The 17,217-nt window shown below is 37.2% G+C and overlaps 1 protein-coding gene across 1 annotated transcript; it reads right to left on the reverse strand.

Moving 5' to 3' along the window:
- Nucleotides 1–146: 146 nt before the first annotated feature.
- Nucleotides 147–16,648, reverse strand: alphaSnap (Alpha-soluble NSF attachment protein). Its single transcript, XM_074103662.1, has 6 exons — nt 16,434–16,648; nt 14,563–14,759; nt 10,084–10,163; nt 7,742–7,927; nt 6,163–6,336; nt 147–4,806 (listed from the first exon to the last, which is right to left on the reverse strand). Exons 1-6 carry the CDS (start codon nt 16,523–16,525, stop codon nt 4,657–4,659), a joined length of 879 nt encoding a protein of 292 aa, XP_073959763.1. The 5' UTR covers nt 16,526–16,648; the 3' UTR covers nt 147–4,656.
- Between the last annotated feature and the right edge of the window lie 569 nt (nt 16,649–17,217).

Below are 17,217 nucleotides of genomic sequence, written 5' to 3' on the forward strand. Positions count from 1 at the left end.
GAATGCCTTGTATGTAATCAAGTTAAATTAAAGAAAGGTTAGTTTACTAATATTTAGTCCAGCAGAAAAATGTTTGTTACTGGAACTTCTAATTATGACAGCTGTCAGCATACCACGGAATTAATTCTAGTATAAATAATACGCCATTGTTGTATTAACACTTTATTTATACATTTAAACGATTATCAGTGTGCCGATACAATTAATTTCCGTTGCTATGGTTACCGTATTCAAATGCGAAGATTAACCTCTAAACTGGATTCATACGTGTCGCGTTTTTATATAAAAAAAAAAACAAAAGAACTTTGCGGTACCTACAAGAAAAAGAAACATGTTGATGTGGAACCAATATTTTTCTACTCTTTTGCTAAGCGGTGGCGCTAGTGTAGCATGTGTTACACCTTTTCGCGAACTATTCTTGCAACTAACGCCATCTAGTGGCTTAAAGCAAAAGTTAAGATTGTAGCAAAATTCAAATACATAGAAAATATTATTCGGAGACAAAAGCCGTGTCTTTCTATATTTTTTCGTTTATCTTGAGACACATGTTTAAAAATGTTCTATTTTGTGTCAGTTTGGATCATTTTGAATCTATTTTGTCAGGCCAGTGAAAGCCTGTCATAAAGTTTACACTATTTCACTTTAGTGATAGTAGATAGATCTTTTAGTAGCAGATTATTTTTTTCTGATATTATTTTTTCTAGAAAATTGAGTACAACTAGAAACAAACGAGACTATGATAAATGTTTTTTTTTCTGATTTTCTGCACCATTTCTAAAACTTTTAGATTTTAGATTTCTTCTATACTTTTCGTTTAGTCATGTGCCCTCCCTCTAAAATAAAAAAAAAGAAGCTCTTTTGTTTTTTCATATAAAAGCAGACACGTTTCACTATAACTATAATTTTTACCAAAAAGTGTAAGCCTAAGTTATATCAAGGCGAATTTACCATAACGGCGTAGCTTCAGTAAATAATTGATGAAATACTTATAAACCTTATGATAACCTAAGGCCGCGTGCACAGTTGCGATGTTGCGACATGCGTGCAGACAGCCTTAGCCCCTACCAACTACTTAAACTCGTAAGTCCTCTTTACAACAGATGTACAGCTACAGACTCAGCCGCGAACTGAGAAGTCAGAAGAACTGGCCCTAAACTATGAACTGCAAAATTCGAACTTCGTACCTTGCCGTCCCACTGACGAACTTCGATTTTCAAATTTTTGTAAAATTTATTTAGTTCTGATTTCATTAAAAAAAATTGTTCTCCACATAGGACATTCGCTTGTTATACTTACAATTGATTTGTACTTTATAAAGTACGCGAGGACTTACAAGAAAAAGAAACCGAAAATACAGGAAATAAAAAATAAACAAATAAAATATAAAATTTATTACACAACGAAACGTTTAATTATAATATTTACAATAACAAAGGAAAGTAAACCTTAAATCGTTAATTATACAATGAGAATAGGCCCCGGTACTTTTATTTTACCAGATCGATTAGTAAAGATAATATCGAGTTATTCTAAAGCTATAAGACAGGTGAAATATCGCTAGATGGCGTTAGTATAGAGGTTTTTTGACGTTACGGATATTATTTTATTTATTTATTATTCCCCTTTATGGCGGCCTTAAGGCTTAGGCCAATGTCAGTTACGATGACAGGGTTGCGGTTCATTCTGCCGAACGCCATCATTTTGACAGGAGCAAGAAAACAATTTAAAATAAAAATAAATCCTTTTCTGCCGAACGCTGACGTTACGGTTTTAATTGGCTAAGAACTAAATGAGCCAATTGCAAGCAAGACCGTAACGTCAAAAAAACCTCACGATACTAACGCCATCTAGCGATATTTCACCTGTCTTTTAGCCCTCATTATATTATTACATTTTTGACACTAAGGGGCTGTTTCACCAACCATTGGATTAGTGTTAACCGACGGTTAAATGTGATGCCGTCTCCTGAAATGTGATTCGAACAAAACAAATAGAGACGGCATCACACCTAACCGCCAGTTAACACTAATCAATGGATGGTGAAACAGCCCCTAAGTGTCATAACTGTCAAAATAAATAAGGTCGTTGATGCATTTCCAGCTATGGCCAATGAGATCCAACCATTTTTACGAGATTGTAATTTTTTACAAAAGACCTGTAACCTAAAAGTGTTATTTTACGATCTGACACAGTATGTAAGATCTCCTTTTTGATATCATTGTAAGTGACATTGGAATCGTTCGACAATGACTCTACTCTTGCTTTTTTGACAGTTCAATTCTCCATGCTTGGTACAGCTGAAGTAACTGCATCGCATACTAGGGTACCTTTTCGCTTTATGTCACGTTGATATTCAAGACGTATGCCAAAGAAATGATCGTACAATTGACTGTGAAATGGTTCCCGTACACGACTCAAGTTTCCCCAACTGTGCTTAAAATAATAAGAATAACCCATTATTCCAAGGGACTCCTCGACCCTACTCTAAATTCTAAATAAATATGTACAATACAGAATACGACCAAAAAGGCTTGATAAAACGATATCATAATAATAATAACAAACTAACGAGTTATACTCAAACTATGTGTACTTTATAAATATTCGGCTGGAGTTTTGACATCGGTAGAAATAACACAATTAGTCTACGGTACCATATATAAAACATGACAAAATTATTAAAAAAAAATGTGCCATATACGGAACGCCACGAAACAGTGATACAAGTGTACCATAATGTCACAGCATAAAATGGTTCCAGAAGTCCGAGAGTCCCGTTACATGGCACATTAAGAAATTATCTTAAGCCATGGGTCACATATGGTACACCACAAAAATACCGATCTCCAGTTTGTTCCAATTACACCATATCCACCAAAACCTAAACACCAGCCGACGGAACGTTAAATGTGTCGTATTATTTAAAAATCTTCCCACTTACAATCTATACTTTATACCTAGAGCTGTAAACACTATGAATCCTCTACATTACACTATAGACCATAGATCATTCGTTACAGAATCGCATTAACACACGCCTTAGTGTTGCTAGCGTACAATTTATTACTCACATTTATCTAGTTCAAAAACTTGAATTACAGAAGAAATACTTAGAAATGTATTGAAGCAGTAATAGGTAACACAGTACATAGTAACATCTTTATTTCGCTAGAATGGGGACGAGATGAGATGATATAATAATATACAATATAATACAATTTCTAAGTATAAATCCTAAATCTTTCGTCTTAAACATACATTTATGATAGCTATGGGCTACTGTAAACTAAAATTGCTTATAAATGCTTTGTCCTTCAAAAAGGACATTCAAGAATTTTCTAGGCATATAATATTTCAATGATAACGTGAAACGTAGTAACGTTTCTTTGGTACAGGGCAGGGTTAACAACACCCTGTTCATATACTAAAGAATAAATTTCGTTTTTAATCCGTCCAGTGCCGATTTTTTTTTCATCATATCACCACCTGTCCTTTTTAAAGTACAAACGCCAAAGCGTATGTAACGTATGGAGCGTAGTGTAACGTAGAGCGATTGGATTATGATGGAATAGCCGTGATATCCTACATTAATGATAAAAACCGCGTCGCCGCTTCGATGTGAATGGATGTTGAGCGATCCAACTGCTATTTAAGATACTAAATATAGGGCTAAGTTTAAATCCAAGGCATTTAGGGGCCCTTAGGCAATCGACAGTCAGCCGCAGAATAGATTCAAATATCACAAGAGTTTGAATCTGTGGTAGACAATAAACTGGGGTACCTATAGCCACTGAATATCAGTAAAATAGAAAGCAATATAATAATATTGCCAAGGTTTGGTTGCATCAATATGATAACTAGTATGATAAATGAAATGATTTTGGTGTATTTTTAAGCAACCGCGCAAAATGCATCCCATTTCATCTCAAATTCCAAAATAAGTCTAAATACAAATACTTTCGCATGTCTCACTAAGATTCATCCCAAAAACCGCAATATCAATTTACTAAATTGGAACAATTTAGTTAATGTTAAACAATTAAGGCCGGGCCTTCTTCGCCGTTTGCTGGCTTTCTTTAACACGCACGAGGACACTTGCCTCGCACATTGTTCTTTATTTAGAACATTACAGATAAATAAAGATCATCTCAGACTTCAGCAAAGCTAAAGTGCGTATATTTATACAAATTAAAGAGACTATAATGCTTTAAAGCCTTTTAATACTCGGATAACAAATGAAAAAGTTAAAAAGACAAAATACAAAGTCATCGTTTTATTTTAATGTAATTTAAATTTGGACTTTATTATGCAGGCAGACCAAAATAGAAGTCTTTATGCAAGACTTAAATTTATGCTACGATTTTAACCTCAGTGAACTGGATTAAAAATTAAAAAGTTAGTGGTACTGGCTGCTTATAAAAAAAAATGTTTAGAAAAAAAAAACTAGATGAGTGATGTTATTCAAACCGCAGCATTTTTAATTTAGAATTCCAGGTAAATCAACATACACTTCATCATGCCAATACATGAGTGACTAAAAATAATATAATTTAATGAAAAAAAAAAAGTGAAACTTCAGCTTACCCCGTTGACATAACAAGTCCAAATTCGAAAGACAGATAATCAAGCGGCGACAGCGGTTCCAACGTTCCCAGCTCAACGGAGGTCCGGGTTGTCGTTGATTTGCTTCTTGATGCGCACGAGCATCGTCGTGTACCACTGATCGAGTCGCGATATGCTGTCGTAGTTTTTGACCGCCTCGGTGAAAGCCTCGGTGTTTTGGTCTTCGAGATGTTCGATGAGCTCCTGAAAAAATAAATGCACAACAAATGTCACAACTCGTTCTTTACTCCGCCAAATTTGTCAAACGGACGATACTAGCGGCCACAAGCGCAAACTACACGATAGTGTAGTAACGGTGACGCCTACAGGTTTAGTGTACGTGTGTGGGTAGTAGTTATAATGGCTACGTTCCACAAAACGTTCGCAAAGCCCAAATTGCCGTTCCACTAACGAAAAAGGGCCGCGGGCGTTGTGGGCGAACGTTATTACTGGAACGCACATCTTGAGCGCTGTATACTTGCAATGTGAGAGTAAATATTTCGAATAGATTGGAGTAAAGTTTAATTCAAAATGGATTCCCGTGAATGACTCGGATAGTTTATCAATCAAGTTCTGACGACATCTCGCTCGTCTGTCATCTGTCATGGTAAAAGCCAAGGCTCGGAACCGATTTATAAAATAGCGGTAAATACCGGTTTATTTCGGTTTAACTCCGAACTTTAAATTTCTTGCGGCGCATTCTTCTTGGCAATGATGGTGTTTCCGAAAGCGCTGGTAGTTTAAAAAATGACGTGTAAAAGTGCCCATTGCGGCCTATTTACTGAATAAATGATTTGAATTTTGAATTTGAATTTTTGAACTTTCATAAGAACGCGAACGTTTTAAGGACTTAACTATAACCTAAATAAACCGAGTGACAGCTGGCCGGCCGGCGGCGGGCGGCGACGCTTATCGTGCCCTGGAATAAATTGGTTTTTATTGTTCTAAACCTGTAAATCTGACAAGAACTTTATGGAAAAAAAACCTCCCTTAATAACCGGTTTAAAAATAACGGTTTCGCGAACGAAAACAAAATGAAAAGGTTTTGCGCCAAGTACATGATAACGGTTTGGAAATTTAAAAAAGCCCACTTTGACCCACCAATATTCTGGGGGCGAAGTGGGCGCGACGCGGTCGCCAACAGTGACGTCATCTTTGACGTCAAACGATCGCTCGCGACGTCCACGGGCTTCAGGTGACGCGTTTCCAACTCAACTAGAGCTCATCTTCAGAGCAACACAACCATTCACCATGCTACCATATTATTGGTAATTTGTTATTCGCTTCAAAAGTCGACTCGCTTTTGTTGTTTGATATTGACAAACACATCTACAAATGGTTAATTCATATTTCCTAGACTATACCTATTCACCTACTTTATTTTTCTCAAACAAACTACTAAAATATAAATTATAAATTTTGATCGTCACATAAACTACCTTGAATTTTTATTTATTTACTGTTTTATTAGTCCTAATTGTTATTCGTCAAATTAGGCCCAAGTCGTAGTTATATCACGTTGTCATGTTGTGTGTGTGTGTGTGTGTCGCTGCGACAGACCTTGATGAGCTTGCACTCCCTAGTGTCCCCGAAGGCGGGGTACAGTCCACAGTATTTCTCGAGGGCGTGTGTGGCGTTAAGCACGTCGACGCAGAGGTGGCAGAGCGCGGCGCGGAACATGTACTCCTTGGCGCTGTACTTTAACAGGCTGTTGTCCAGGGAAGACTTGGCGATCTGAACGACAAACAAAAATCATCATCATCATCATCCCAGCCTATATACGTCCCACTGCTGGGCACAGGCCTCCTCTCAGAACAAGAGGGCTTGGGCCATAGTTCCCACGCGGGCCCATTGCGGATTGGGAACTTCACACGCACCATTGAATTGCTTCGCAGGTTTGTGCAGGTTTCCTCACGATGTTTTCCTTCACCGCATAGCTCGTGGTAAATTTCAAATGTAATTCCGCACATGAATTTCGAAAAACTCAGAGGTGCGAGCCGGGGTTTGAACCCACGACCCTCTGCTTGAGAGGCGATAGGTCAAACCACTAGGCCACCACGGCTCAAACAAAAATAATAATAACAAATGTAGGAAAGCTACCATTACCATAGCTTAACCCTTTTCAAGGCCCCGCGAATTTAGATGTGCAAGGTGCTACCACAAAATAAATCATAGTTTCATGTAAAACCTACCTACCTATGAAGTATTAATTTAAAAACGAATATTTTCAACGAATTCAAAAGAGATTGTACCATATAGTATACTTTGTAAGGTTGAATATTTGTGTACGTTTATGTGGTTTCTATATGCACTATGCCTGGAAAATGGTTAAAATTATTACAACATGCATATAGGTATTTAGAATGAGCTAATAAATAATTATTGGAGTAGACACATCAACTTATATATTAAGAAGTGTTCTATAAGACAACATTTTTAACTTTCATTCAATTTTAATGGAATAATCGAGAAAAACTTACAAAAATGCAACGTTGCCAGCTCAGCAGGTATAAACGCTCTTAAACAACATTGTAAGTCTGTTCAAAATATACACACGGTGATTTTTAATCGGTGATCAGGAATAACAAAAACTGAACAACTTTTCCCATGGAACCAATACGAAAATCGGGGTTAAAAAATCAGCTATTTCATAGAAAACTTCAACACCTCACCAGCCTCTATGAATGAAACTAAGGAATTTTTTTCCCGATTTTCGTATTGCTCCCATGGGAAAAGTTATTCAGTACTAGCTGTTGCCCGCGGCTTCACCCCCGTTGTACTTTTTTGTATTTTAAAACCTTCTCCTGATAGTATCAAACACCAAAAAAAGAATTAATGAAATCGGACCAGTCATTCCCGAGTTTTGCGCTTAGCAACACATTTTACGATTCATTTTTATTTATATATATATAGATGACCGTCTTTATCGCTTTTTATTATTCCTGATCACCGATTAAAAATCACCGTGTATATATACCTCGTTGAGTTTCTTGCCGGATTCTTCTCAACAGAGGTTTTCCCGAACCGGTGGTAGATTTTTTTGACATTCTTCAAGTGCTAGTCGTAGCCTAAATCCAATAAAGATATTTTGACTGACTTTGAAGGGTGACGGTTTACCCTATGCCCTATTGCTACGCACCTGTTCATAGATCTGTACAGCCTTATCGTAGTGTTCCAGCTGCGCGGCGTACTGGGCCAGCTTCAGCATGCACTTGTTGGCCGAGGAGGTGGACTCCTCGCCGCGGAAGTAGTCGGCCGCCTGCTCGTAGTGCTGCATAGCGCGGGCAAGGTCCACGCACTCCGTCTCGTATAGCTCCGCTATGTTCTGGTGGACGGGGGACTATTATTATAACACGCCTGACAAATAAATATTTCTATTTTTATAAACCTTTAATCACTCGAAATATTTCTGAGTGGAAAAATAGCGTTCCACATTCACCGAGTTAACTGCAGGCCAGCGATTTGAATGAGGGCTATCGTTTTTTGTCTTTCTAGATGGCGCCACTGTTGCGTGAGGTTTTTAAGTGTGGCTTTCATAGTCTGTTATTACAGGCGTGAAAACAAAGTTTATATTAAAATCGTGTTCAATACACCTTAAAACCGTACCATAAAATATCGAGCAACCTCAGTGTTGCGTAGTCCCGTTTTGTTCGGAAAAAAAGGGAGGACAAAAGTTTCCGAAAGACAAAACTATCTCAAAACACTGACATTCATTGCCCAGTAACGTATAATTGCCATAATTAATTTCAGGTAATGCATAATTTTCACAAAATTATTTTAATTATGAATAAACCCGCGTAGCTCACCCCAAAACTATGAGATTTGACATTTCGGAGACCTCACGCTACACTAGCGCCTCTAGCGGCGAATTCATACACGATAGCCCTCATTGGAGTGCTACGTCAGTATTGCTTCTGGAAATAAGTCATTAACTATCCTACCCAGAAATATTTGCAAATATAGTTAAAATATGTACAGTACGATTACTTGGAGTTAACAATTGACAGATGGGCGTGCCTTCAGTCAATTTTCAACTTTGAGGTCATACAAATAAAATAGTTTTTACATTATCTGTAAACGTGGGTAGCGGTATACTAAAAATGGCTTTATTTGTATGACATCAAAGTTCAAAATTGACTGAAGGCACGCCCATCTGTCAAGTGTTAACTCGAATTAATCGAACTGTATCATAATAATATCATTACAAGATTTTAGGTAAATATGCGACAACCGATTAAATATGCACATGCATAATGCAAATACGCAATTGCATATAATCCGGTCTCTAAGGTAGGACGTCCACTGTTGTACACAGGCCTCCCCCATACACCTCCAGTTGCCTCGGTTGAAAGCGCCTTGCATCCACCGTGAACCCGCGACTTTAACCAGCACGCTTGCCGATCCGCGGTCTCCACTCGAGAACCTTTCGGCCCCAGCGACCTCTACTGTTCTCCGTGCTATATGGCCTGCTCATTGCCACTTCAACGAGCTAATTACAAATAAAAGCTTGTATCATCATGGGTGCTAGATAACGGATAAATATACGAGTACTTAAATACATTGATACAGCTTTTCTTTAAAAAAAATATGGCTCTGTCCATTGGAGGACAATTTTGCCAGTGTTGTAGTTTTTGCCGTTGTACGGTAAAAAAAATCTAGAAAACGAAATATGAGAGGTAATGGTGGATGAACGATGACAGCGCGAATCATAGAGAAACTAAGAACGTACTCATTGATACAGCTCGATTCACAAAAGCTGGCATGAATGGATTGAACGAAAGTACCTAATGTCACTTAGACATTTTTGTAGGAAAATGACAGATGCATGAAATTTTCGTATTTGTGTGAAGTGTATTCAAATAAGTACGTAACACACAGATGCTTCACTCATTCAAACCATTCGTGGCAGCTCTCGTGAATCGCCCTGTACATACTTAAATACATATTAAACACAGAAACCGCGAAAAATACAGATAACTAGACACAGATATTCGCAAGATTCGCATGGGTCCCACTGAAAAACAGCGTTGTGGCTTGCCGCAACATTATGCTGAGTGGGCCCCAATTTATACTATTCGATGTTTTTTTAATTATTATTTCTTCCTAACGTGTTTTTTCTGTGAATCGAATATATGTAAATCTCTCTCTCTCTCTAATCTTGAATGGCCTGGCCCAGAAGGAAAAAGAAGTGTGGAAGGCAGAGAAAAGATAGATCGATGACCTCATAAAAATAGCAGGAAAAGAATGGATGAATATTACTAAAGATAAAGAAACATTTAAAAAGATTGAAGAGGCTTTACCCTTGGGGATCACTAGTGTGGAAAAAAGCTATAACAATAATAATAATAAAACACCCATTGAGAACAAACATTCACATTATTCATTCAAAAATCTGCCCTAACCGGGGATCGAACCCGGGACCTCAAGCTTCGCAGTCAGGTTCTCTAACCACTGAGCTCGTCGTCTAATGTAATAGCATACCTGGTGCTGTTTAGCTGCGACGGTGAAGCGCCCCATGTCGGTGTAAATCTCTATAGCCTTCAACAGGCAGGACACCGCCTCTGCAAACAACATAACTAGGGTTTACCAGCGGCATCGCATGCGTGATAATGAGGGCTATCGTTTTTTGTCTCACTAGATGGCGCACTGTTGCGTGAGGTTTTTAAGTATGGCTTTCAAAGTCTGTTATTACGGGCGTGAAAACAAAGTTTAGATTAAAATCATATTTAACACACCTTAAAACCGTACCATAAAAATATCGAGCATGCCACAGTGTTGCATAGTCCCCGTTTTGTTCGGAAAAAAGGGAGGACAAAGGTTTCCGAAAGACAAAACTGTCTCAAAACACAGACATTCATTGCCCCGGAACGCATATTTGCCATAATCAATTTCAGATATTGCAATATATTCACAAAATTATTCTAATTATAAATAAACCCGCTTAGCTTACCCAAAAACTATGAGATTTGACATGTCGTAGACCTCACGCTACACTAGTGCCTCTAGTGGCGAATTCATACGCGATAGCCCTCATTACATCCAGTGTGCGAACTACATACACTATGAATGAAATTATTTATTTATTTCAGATACAGATACCAATTTTTTTTTTGAACAATTAAATATCCATATACTATACTCAGCACCTTTAAAATTATTGCTTTGAATGAAATTTTATTTTATTTAGTTTGATTGATTCGGTTTGATTTAATTTAATTTAGTTTTATTTGTTTTTACTTAATTTGGTTTCATTTATTTCATTTGACATTCAATTAGTACTGATATATTATTTTATTTGACATTGTAATACTATCACTTCTTTTTTTATTATGTGTATAAAATTGAGTAATAATAAAATAAGCTAATGCATAAGTTGCAGTTTAGCATATTGTAATAATTTTTAGCATTGCAATTATATTTTCTTACCTAATTATTATTATTGTGTGGCCTTACAGGGCGTCATTGACTGACCAATAGCACTGAAACACCTTTTGTAACTATGTACCATCAGCCAAATATGTGGTCTACCACCCTAAAGTTGATAACTGTTTGCATGTCACAAAACAATAATGCCAATAGATGTGTCAGTCAACTTGAAAGTTCGACTTTAGCGACATATTCATTTGATAGGAACTTGTTTAAAAATTGATAGACCACTTATTTGGCTGATGGTACATGACTTTACAATGAATAAATATGAATTCCAAGAGAATTCCTAAAATTTATATCGTGGTGTACTGTATAGTTCATGTTGCATGAATAACATATATGGGCAAAATTTCATGACCAGGGAGCGAAACTTTGATGCCATTATGACGCAAATTGACATATATGATGTTTTTATAAATAAGTACTGGTCGTCTCAAGTGTCAATAAAATATCCGTAAACTAAAGAGGCCAATAAGTTGTTAGTGATTATCTATAATATAGATAAAAATACTCTGTATGAAGCTTGACGTCATACGGCTGTGACCGGCATCAAAATTTCGCCCCCTGTTCATGACTATCAGCTCAGGTTTTGATTTCGAGATTTGATCCCGATTCCGTGGGAATATTGGGAAAAAATGTAGCCCATGCGGTATTATGTAGGTAGGTAGGGACACTTGCAACACATTTTGCAATTGGGCCAATGAGGGCTATCGTTTTTTGTCTTACTAGATGGCGCCACTGTTGCGTGAGGTTTTTAAGTGTGGCTTTCAAAGTCTGTTATTACGGGCGTGAAAACAAAGTTTAGATTAAAATCATATTTAATACACCTTAAACCCGTACCATAAAAATATCAAGCAACCACAGTGTCGCGTAGTCCCGTTTTGTACGAAAAAAAAGGGAGGACAAAAGTTTCTGAAAGACAAAACTGTCTCAAAACACAGACATTCATTGCCCCGTAACGCATAATTGCCATAATTAATTTCAGGTAATGCAAAATATTCACAAAATTATTCTAATTATAAATAAACCCGCGTAGCTCTCCCAAAAACTATGAGATTTGACATTTCGGAGACCTCACGCTACACTAGTGCCTCTAGCGGCGAATTCATACGCGATAGCCCTCATTAGATAACAGTCCTCTCCCCGCACACGGTGTTTTTTTAATTTTATGACAGTGTTTTCCAAAACTTTACGATTTTGTTAATCTATCTTTTATTTTACGACGAGCGACATACATTCTAGTTGTACTGTGTGTGAGAAATTGTGCTCCTACAACTAAAGCTGCTGCATAGTTTGGTTTTAAACATTAAAATGCACGCCAGATAAGAATGACCGCGTCCTTGATAAAGTTATCAGTAACACGCTGATTTGGAGATAGCAGAGTGATGTAATCATTTGTAAACATATTTGTTATAGAAATCACTTCCTACCGCGGTAGTTGGCATACTATGATTACTATGCAGTGCAGTGATACAGCGCATTGTTTGTTTAGCGTTAAAATTTGCCATGTTTTTTATGACACTAAAATTGCTCACCCTTTTTTAGTGTTCCGGAGCCAAAATGGCAAAAACGGAACCCTTATAGTTTCGCCATGTCTGTCTGTCTGTCTGTCTATCCGTCCGCTGCTTTGCTCAGGGACTATCAATGCTAGAAAGCTGTAATTTTGCACTGATATATACGTAAACTATGCCGACAAAATGGTACAATCAAAAATAAAAAATAAATTTTTTTTAGGGTACCTCCCATAGGCGTAAAGTGGGGGTGATTTTTTTTTCTCATCCAACCCTATAGTGTGGGGTATCCTTGGATGTCTTTTAAAACCATTAGGGTTTGCTAAAGACAATTTTTCGATTCAGTAATATGTTTGCGAAATATACAACTTTAGTGCAAATTTTCATTTAAATCGAGCGTCCCCCCCCCCCCCCCCGTCTAAAATCTAAACCGGTGGGTGGAAAAATTTGAAAAAATTCAAGATGGTAGTAAGTATATCAAACTTTCAAGGAAAACTATAACGGCTAAGTTTGCTTGAGAGTTATTAGTAGTTTAAGAATAAATAGCAGCCTGAGGTATAAAATATACCTAAACTTGGAAGATTCCGTATAAAATACGAAATCCTTAGAAAAATATTACCTAATTTTTTTTACCGGTTTTTTTTGTTTATTAACTCTCTATATTGATTTCTGGTGTTCAATAAAGAACATTGTAGTGTCTATTGTCTATCATTGTAGTCATGCGAGTGAGAAAAATAAAAGCAAAACTTATAAAATTATATTTACCCATGGTGAAACAAAGTATGGATTATTTATAGTCTGTCATAAATCATGTTAAGTCTGTTGTTTGCTGACGATCTCGAGATCTTTTTCGCCATAAGTTCGGTATCTGATTGTGATACCTTACAAAGCGACATATCCCTTTCCAACCTAGTCGAGTATGAAAAGGACGACGATAATGGATTTTGAGAAACTGACAATAATAAGGATCAAATTTAATTATAGTTATCCCTCACGATCGTATCAGTTCGGGCGGAAAGGGATAATAGCTGTGTTGAACTGAAGTCAGGAAAACAGACTCTTGTTTAATGGGAGTAAATGTAGGGTCATCACTTTTAGCAGGTCCAAAACTCTCATAGAAGGTGCCTACCATTTGGGTGATCAATCGATTGTCCGTGTCCAGGCGATTCGGGACCTTGGCTTGAATTTGGACCACAAATTATATTTTCATGACCATATTGGTGATATAGTCAAAAGTGCGAACAACACGCTTGGTTTCATAATGCGGATGGCGTCTCAATTTGAGGGCACTACTGTTGCTATTATAAGGAGCTGTGATGGCCTAGTGGTTTGACCTATCGCCTCTCAAGCAGAGGGTCGTGAGTTCAAACCTCGGCTCGCACCTCTGAGTTTTTCGAAATTCATGTACGGAATTACATTTGAAATTTACCACGAGCTTTGCGGTGAAGGAAAACATCGTGAGGAAACCTGCACAAACCTGCGAAGCAATTCAATGGTGCGTGTGTAGTTCCCAATCCGCACTGGGCCCGCGTGGGAACTACGGCCCAAGCCCTCTTGTTTGAGAGGAGGCCTGTGCCCAAGCAGTTGGGACGTATATAGCTGGAATGATGATTCCTCCCAACCCTTGATGCGAAAAGGGGGATGTTACAAGCTTGACACCAATGTCTGTCTATGCCATGCCATGGTTCTTAGCTATGTTTCATTAAAATCGATTCAGCCATTTCAGAGATATTGAACTTTGAAATGACAATGTCAGGGGTTGTTCGACTGTTCTAATTTGGTATTATTACATAATATTTCCGTAACCTAATTCTGTAACTCTCATTTTATTTATTCTGTTCTAACTATTTAAGAACTGATCTAAGTCACATTACGCCCATGTACTTTCTGTTCTTTTTACTCTCTCTCCATTAAATTGCTTTAGAATCATCTTTATGTTCATTATGACAGTGTTGATTGGTTTGATACAATTTGGGTAGATAAGGTTGAGAAAGTACATGGTCATTCTCTTCAGACTTACCATTAGCATCGCACTTCTTGTAGCAGTTGGAAGCGTCCACAAAGTTAGTGGCAGCATCATGACGGACACCAGCCTTGAGGTGGAGCTGCGCGGCCGCGCAGAAAGCCTGCCCTGCCTGCGCCCACTTCTTTGCCATCTTGAAGAGGTTGCCAGCTCGGAGGTAGCAGTCTACCGCTTCTTCTACTTTCGATGACCCACTGGATGATTAAGATTTATAAGGTTACTGGTAAACTTTTGTGACATGTAAATATAATGAGCGGCAAAAAATCTGGCCCTCAAATGTATGCAGTAATAGGTCATTTTGTATGTAAAGTGGGCCAAGTTTTGTGCCCCTGAGTATATTGTGGGACAATTTTACACCTAAATTGAAAATACAAACTGAAATATAGATGCACAGAAAAACCAGAAAAATAAGACCAGCACTGGGAATCGAACCCACTCGACTGCTGGTCAACGGTACAGACACGAATTTCCCCTATGCACCTCATATCTCAGCTTGGTTTTTTCTTATTTAGCCACTTAAGCAGTGACGCTAGCGACATCTATACCGTAGCCCTCATCGAGAAACTTTCGGCAAGAGATGTTGTTACTAAGCAATCAAATTAAGATTGGTTTTTTGGAATCTTTTGAAATTTGGAATTGAAATAAAAAATACAAAAAGATTCCAAAAAAAAAACAATCTTAATTTTACACCTATCAATATTGGCCTGGATCGTCTGTAGCCATCAGCCTTAATGCTGCTAAAATTGTCCCATTGTACAGAAGCCATTTATTTAACCAATCAATATAATTACACCAATAATTGATCTTGACCTCCTAACACTCAGTCCTTTATAAAGGACTTATTGTAATTTTAAATTAAACTCTATCATAAATGACATAAAGTTTGATGTTCATAAATCAAAAATTTGACTCGGGTGTTAGGAGGATAATAAGCAAGTTTGTAATGTGTTCAGATAATTGAGATTTTTCTGAAAAAAAAAGCCATTTTTAATAAGTAACCCATAAAAAATATTAAAATGTGTAGGTGTAGTTAGAATTTTATATATACATATTTGTTATAAGTAGGTAGTTAAATTTTTATAACTGGGTTTTCCAATCTTTTCATTTCAATACTGTTACTCTCTTTAAAGGTAGTTACTGTTTAGTGACACCCTTCTAAAAGAAAATAGACATATACGTAGCTCTAGATTATACCTTTAGGAACTCCTGGTTAAAAATGTATTTAAAAGAAATGAAATTTCCTGATTGTCTTGACTAATTCATCAACACCATGCCATATTATTAGATCAAGAAAGATAAAATCTAGAATAGCCATTCAAGAATATTGGCAAGAAATAAGGACAGATTTTGATAAATTTAATGAAGGAGTTTTTCAACAGGACTGATATTGCAAGCACAAATTAGCCGGAGAACAAGGTAATAATTACTACATTTTATCCAAAAAATAATTTATATTTATTTTAGTGTGAAAAAGCAACAAACATACTAACTAACACACTCACTTTCACATTCATATAATATTAGCAGAAGTATGATATTACTTATCATTATGAAGAAGACCTTTGAAGAAATTAGAAGACTAGTGAGTCATATTGTAGCCTAACTATAGAATGCTAAATTACTATAATTAACGTTTATAGACAATGCCTACATTAGCTTCAAAGTCGTGAAGCAAACAAGAACAGTCTCGTCAGTATGACACATTTATTTGTTCTACTAAATCTAATTGATTTTTTCTAAACTTTACTTTCAACTGAGAATTCCGAACAAGACAAGAGTGCGAATTTAACATGTATTTGCTAATAATAGCCCTAATTAATCAGAATTTACAAGGATATTCCAAATAATTAACGAGTCATTGTACTCACCCGAAAAGTGACCCAAGAAAGGACTTCGACGAACTCAATTTTTTCTCCGCCTCCGCCATCAACTGCATCGCTTTCTGTTCATTATCAGCCATTTTAATGGCTCAAGTATCACTATACACTAAAGAAATATCCAGTGATTCCAAAAATTCTGGAAATATTGACAAAATGTCGACACTGGCGAAGTGCAAAAACCCGTCGCTCGCCTCGCTGTCATCGATTGATTTGGTGTTGCCAGATGATGAAGGCGACGGCGTTTCGTTCAGAAATTAAATATTTACAATATTCCATTGTTGTTGATGTGAAACAATAGATGGCGCTAAAAATAGACAAGCAGCACAAAGTGTACAAACAGCAGCAGGCATTTGTGCCCTATACTACGAAGTGCAACATTCGAACTTCGTATCTTGCAGTCCTGCTAACGCTAATATTATTTAATACGAGGGAGAGAGGGACAGTATGATACGAACTTCGTTGTAGCCGCCCAGTATCAAATTACCCCATGATTTTACGTTGCTTGACTTTTTTAATTACTACTAATCAACCGGGTTTACTAGCTAATCGTAACTCAACTTATGTTGTGGGTGTCTATGGTATGCGGTGACTGCTTTCCACTACCTTGGGTAGTACGTCCATGGGTGACTCGCCTGTCAGTTTTCAAAAAAAAATAGACATAGATAGCATAGCAGTGATCACATAACAAGCAAGTGACCCACTTGCCGCTAGTTTTTTCAGTACAAAATCTCCCACCGCACACCACAAAAGTATAAATTAAATAGTTAAGCCA

Source organism: Choristoneura fumiferana, chromosome 20 (genome assembly GCF_025370935.1).
Source record: "Choristoneura fumiferana chromosome 20, NRCan_CFum_1, whole genome shotgun sequence".
NCBI lineage: Eukaryota > Metazoa > Arthropoda > Insecta > Lepidoptera > Tortricidae > Choristoneura > Choristoneura fumiferana.